Consider the following 5680-nt stretch of genomic DNA (forward strand, 5'->3'; position numbering starts at 1 on the left):
GCAGTCCACGTGTTTAATCAATTAATAATATTAACGAATTTTCGTTTGATTAATAATTAATAAAAATAATAACGAATTGTAAAATGATTAATATTGGCAAACAAATAAAAATAATAATCACTACTATTTATTATTATTTTTTTTTTGTGAAATAAAACATACTAATAAAAGATAACGTAATGACGTCATAGACATTACGCTATTAATGAGCTCGGCCCTGATCTATTTTTGTATCTGAACATTTATTGCTTCTAATAATACTTTATTCGACACGCCTTTCTTTTTTGCATACTTTTTTTGTTTTACAGAAATCATTTTATTATTTATTTTAATTTTTAACTTTCGTGCATCAGTGAGCTACAACTGTTACTTTCTGAAATGCGATTTTCTTTTTATTAGGAAATGCTCGATAATCGCAATTTAATCTCTGTTAATTATAAAATGTATTTTTACTCTAACACAAGAAAACGTGCCTTCATAAGTTTGCATTTTTATTTGCATTGCTTTACGTTTCTACAAGTTATTCTCACGTTCCATGTTTGGAACGTTGCGTTAGTTAGTTAGTTATTTGGTTTTTAGGAGCATTAGCAACTAATGCCATATTGCTCCGGGATATGCGGTGGTCATTCCCTGACCTTTCCGCATCCTCCGTATTTGGTGGGCACAGGCTCGACCCCCGGTCTAATCAAGCAGCGTGTGCTACGCACTGCTGCTGCTCCTTCCCACCTGGCTACGGAGGCGCCGTGGAACGTTGCGGATATTTGATGAGCATCTAATGAGTACTGGCTTCTTCGCTGGATCCTCTTCAAGCACAAACTTCCACCCCTCACACACACTTCAGATATCACAAAACTTCTTAATTACAGAAAATTTCAGAACGGATCTTCACCTCCGCTTATTCGTCTCAATTAAAATGATAACAGGTGAAATCGATATGCCAAGTTTTTGGCAGATGTGGCATTGGAAGTCCCCCCGAAACCCTTAAGGGCCCTCCCCTCCCCTCTCTGCAGTTTGTGGCGTGGAGGCTTAAGATAGGCGATAGATTCCTGCTCACGGAGATGCTCCACAACGTCTCTGAGATGGATGTGGACTACAAAAATTTCATAGAGGACAAATCCTACAGAAGACGTATCATGAGGCAACATGTTTCGTCTTCAGCTGAGTGACTGCCATCGTTTTTTCATCTCGCAGTGTGTAGTATGAAAAAAAACATTGTTTAATTTTTGCGTTAATAATTAACTCTAGTTAATAATAAATTTAGTTAATTTTTATGTTAAACCCGTAGCATTTTCGCTGTTATGGGCATCAGGCATCCATAAACCCAACCAGTCACTGATTGCAATAAAGATTTTATATTCGGGAAACAGTCGCTAATTCCTAAATGGTCGAAGTTAGTTAAAAAGGAATGAATGGACGCTCATCAGTGATAAGGAAAAAAAAAAAAAAAAAAAAAAACAGTTATAATAAAATAAAATAAACTGAAGTAGATTTTACTTTCGAGTGTTTATAAATTATTTATTTATTTTAGATCTCCCGCAGTCACAATTTCGGACCGAACAGCTTCACATGCGCGTATTTCGGCTCCTCGTACGGATGTTTTCGCACGACGTCAATGCTGTTTGCATCCGTTTCGCTCTCGAATAGAGAAACGCTAAGAAAGTGGGCGAATGCAGATTCGCGCAAACACCGCAATTGCGATCCTTGTACAGCTACCCGCTGCCTGCCACGGGTGCAGCTTTCGTTGTGATCCGCGCACGAGCCTTCCTCCGACCCTAAACTCTCATTTTATGGAACGTGCACTAAAAACACCCGCAAAATATCAACACGGGTTCGACCGCGTTGAAGAACCTGCTGTGCCCTTAATTTTTTCTTTCTTTCTTTCTTTCTTTCTTTTTTTTTTTTTTTTTTTGTGGGGTTGCTCGTGATTCGTATGACGCAGTCCATCTAATGGCGTTATTTATGTCGGCGTTGTCCTGGCGCTGCGATCGCGCCCAGCAATGTAGGTGAAAAAATCGGCTGTTTGCGCTGCACTTCGAGGAAGACTCGTAGCAATCGATAGACCGCAGTGACTTAGCGCAGGGCCCTCATTCTACTACGAATAACCCAAACAGTAAAATGTTATCTACCCCTTCTTCCGCAACTGCGTAATTCGTACCGTCGGCCAGAGAGACGCCAACTAGCCGCCCGCAACCCTGTATCGCTAACCAAACAGACAGAGGGAGAGAGAGAGCAGATAGGAGTGGTTTTGCCGTAGTGCCTACACGTACGGTTTCCACGTGGTCTCTCGCGCTTCGAACGACACGTGAACAGCTGGTACGCCCGGCACGAGCCATTCGTTCCGTATCGGAATGAATTTGCATCGCGTTCTTCTTCTTCCAACTTCATTCACGAGCGAAGAGTAACGTGGACCGCTATGCAAATGATGCCCCTGTGCTGACGGGAGAATCGATGCCATAAAAACGCGAGTGCCAGAAGATGGAGGTAGTGTCGGCCTGGTCTTAAGTGAGTGCAGTTCGCGACAGTATTTTTTTAAAACAGTTCTCTTAAGCAACAGTAGCGAGTCCCGAGGTCATGTCTGGCGTTTCTTTGAACGGCCACCTTAATGGCCTGTTGGACACCGCTAACGACAGATTTCTGGGCGCCACCGACGTGGACACGGCGTCCACCCACCAGGAGACCTTCCAGCGCATCAACGCCATGCTGGAGAACATTCTGGAAGTGCCTTCTAAGGAGAAGTCTATGAACGCTTCCAGCTACCTGTGTGTGCCAAGTGACAACGACAGCCCCCAATCCCCCACCTACCCCATGATGGTGGGTGGCAGCACGTACGGCGGTGGTGGAGGAGGAAGCTATCAGACGTCGCCCGTCTCTCCATACAATGGGCGAAGTTCGCAACTGAGTTTCACGAACGGGTCGCCATATGGAATGCGGGCCATAAAGGGTGCCTCTCCCCCATCGTATCGCAGGAACTACGGCAGTCCCACCCTCGAAGAGGCCCTTCTCATGGGATGCGAAGGCTACCGGGACGGTCGGAGCACCTCTCCTACTGATTCGGACAGCAGTGGCATTAGTAGCGTGTCCACACTGAGCAACCTGTCCGACCTGATGGGTAGTCTGAACCTGGGTCCACTCCTTGCCTCTCCCACTCCCCTGAGTGCGGCAGTGAACGTGCCGCTGAATCCCTTCAGCGCCGCCATGTGTCAGAGGGAGAACTACCTCTTCCAGTCTCCTTTTCCGGACCGTCGGTGGTCGGTCAACGGGGTGTCCGAAGCGGGGCGAACCCCCATCTCCATCGAGACTGCAGCCAGGTTGCATCGAACGTCCGCCGCAGTCTGCGACGCAAAGTGCACGTGGAGCGGGCAACTGCCCCCGAGGAGCTACAAGAACCTGACCTACTCCTGCAAGCTGTTCCTGGGAGGAGTCCCTTGGGACGTCACCGAAGCTGGTCTGATCGAAGCTTTCGCCCCGTTCGGATCCATCAAGGTGCAGTGGCCCGGCAGGGACGTGCAGGGCACCTTCAACCAGCCCAAGGCAGGCTACGTGTACATCGTGTTCGAGTCCGAGAAGCAAGTGAAGGCGCTACTGCAGGCGTGCGCCCGCGACTCTGAAGATGGCACCAAGTGGTACTTCACCATCTCGTCCCGCAGGATGAAGTCGAAGGAAGTGCAAGTGATCCCATGGGTGGTCAGCGACAGCAACTACGTCCGCTGTCCGTCGCAGCGCCTGGATCCCAGCAAGACTGTCTTCGTGGGTGCCTTACACGGCATGATGAATGCGGAAGGTCTAGCGCACGTGATGAACGACCTGTTCGGAGGGGTGCTGTACGCCGGCATCGACACGGATAAGTACAAGTATCCCATCGGCTCCGGCCGCGTGACCTTCAGCAACAATAGGAGCTACATGAAAGCAGTGTCGGCCGCCTTCGTCGAGATCAAAACGCCCAAGTTCACGAAGAAGGTGCAGATCGACCCCTACCTCGAAGACGCCTTGTGCTCCATCTGCCAGGTCCAGAGAGGTCCGATCTTCTGCAGGAACCTCGCATGCTTCCGGTACTACTGTCGCAACTGCTGGCAGTGGCAACACTCGGTGGAAGCGCTCCGAGACCACAAGCCGCTGATGCGTACGAAGTACAGCTGCTAGGCCACCCCGTCATTGTGCTAACGTGAGTTTTACTTTTGTTTTTGTTTGCTCCCTCGAGAAATGCGAGGCAGAAGTGGGAAATGAATCCCCCCTTTTATTCGTTTGAGAAAAGACTAATTTTATTAGAAGATCTGTTACGTTTTCAGCATTACTTCTAGCTTCAGTAAGAATGTTGTCTGTTTAAGAGTATCTTTAATTTATGTGTACTTTAAACGACTTGTTTAGCCGCCCAGCCGCCTGAGAGAAGGTGGGGGCGCAGTTAGTTTAGCCGGAGCAGTGGCCACCCCAGCAATATGACAGCAAGCTTTTCCACTTCCTACAGTCTTCAATGTTACCTTCCAGATTTTATTGAACCATACTTTACTGTGCCCTAAGATTTTAACTCTTTAAGCATCTCTGTATCCTACCGTTTATAAAGAAACTTCTACCATCTATTCTTCTGCTACGCAGTATTTTAGCTTCAATCCACCGCTGCCTTTTTAAAGGAGTCAGATTGCATGCTATTCTTACAGGTTGAGGACATTTTTAACGATCGAATCCGAACAGCAGTACTTCCTTTTGTGAAAAGGAGTTCGTCCACGCACCTCCCATACTTTTAGAGTTCCTAGCATCAGTTTAATGACCTGGTCATAGCCAAGAGAGGCGTAAAAAAATTTTTAACTGGTTATTTAAACACTAATTCCATCAGCTTGCCAGAGAGCAAATTTAATTGGCTAACAGATTTAGTTTATTAACTTTACTACCTATTTACTAACTACTGTGATGTCTCAAGGAAAGGTGATGATAAATATGTGGGCAGCTTTGAATGTGGTTCAACTATGCATTCCCTAAATGTTTTAAGCCTGCAATGAGCTCTTGTGATAAGACCCATTTTATCGCTGCCCAACTTCTTGACACTTAGACTAATAAAGCATTTTGAAAAAGCCTTCTGTCTGTGCGTGCTTTCTTTCACGCGACCAACACTTCACTCTGCTGCCTCCACTTCGAACGGGCCACGACCCACAGCACGTGCCTGTCGCGTGCTGTTGCCGCAGGTGTGTGAGCTCTGAAGATACGCAAGAAGCATCTCCGTCCCTAACATTACAAACTACTCCATTGCAAAAAAGATCTTTTGATTTCGGTAAAGACATAAGGCTTCCCTCCGCAAGAATCTCTTTAATACTGAATTTAGTAGACATTCGTTTTGGGCAAAAAATAAATAATTTAAGCCCTGTTTATCCATACTTAAATTGCTTCTTGATGGTCACACAATGTATACCGCCTTGTGCAAATTCAATTTGGTAATAAATACTTTTTTCTGAAATTGTATTCAAAAATACCTGAGGCGTCTTCTAAAGGTTAAGTGATTGTTTACTTCTATGTAAACCAACACGTATGCAAAGTAGTCTTACTTTACTTTACTTATCTCCCACGTTTTTTAATGTATACATCTCAACCCAGAAGCACTTGTTAACCATTTTAACAGAAAACACGCAAAGTTCACTCGAATTGCCTCTGTCAAGCAACAGGTTTACTGAAAATGTAACTGTCGAGATTATAA

The 5680-nt window shown here is 45.7% G+C and overlaps 1 protein-coding gene across 1 annotated transcript; it reads left to right on the forward strand.

The window, feature by feature from the left end:
• Positions 1-1999: 1999 nt before the first annotated feature.
• On the forward strand, positions 2000-5065 carry orb (polyadenylation element binding protein orb). Its single transcript, XM_090369809.1, has one exon. The coding sequence runs from the start codon at positions 2572-2574 to the stop codon at positions 4138-4140; it is 1569 nt and encodes a 522-aa protein (XP_090225935.1). The 5' UTR covers positions 2000-2571; the 3' UTR covers positions 4141-5065.
• Positions 5066-5680: the final 615 nt, after the last annotated feature.

The sequence above is a fragment of the Mastigoproctus giganteus genome, chromosome 3 (assembly GCF_048544385.1).
Source record: "Mastigoproctus giganteus isolate SK-2022 chromosome 3, ASM4854438v1, whole genome shotgun sequence".
NCBI lineage: Eukaryota > Metazoa > Arthropoda > Arachnida > Uropygi > Thelyphonidae > Mastigoproctus > Mastigoproctus giganteus.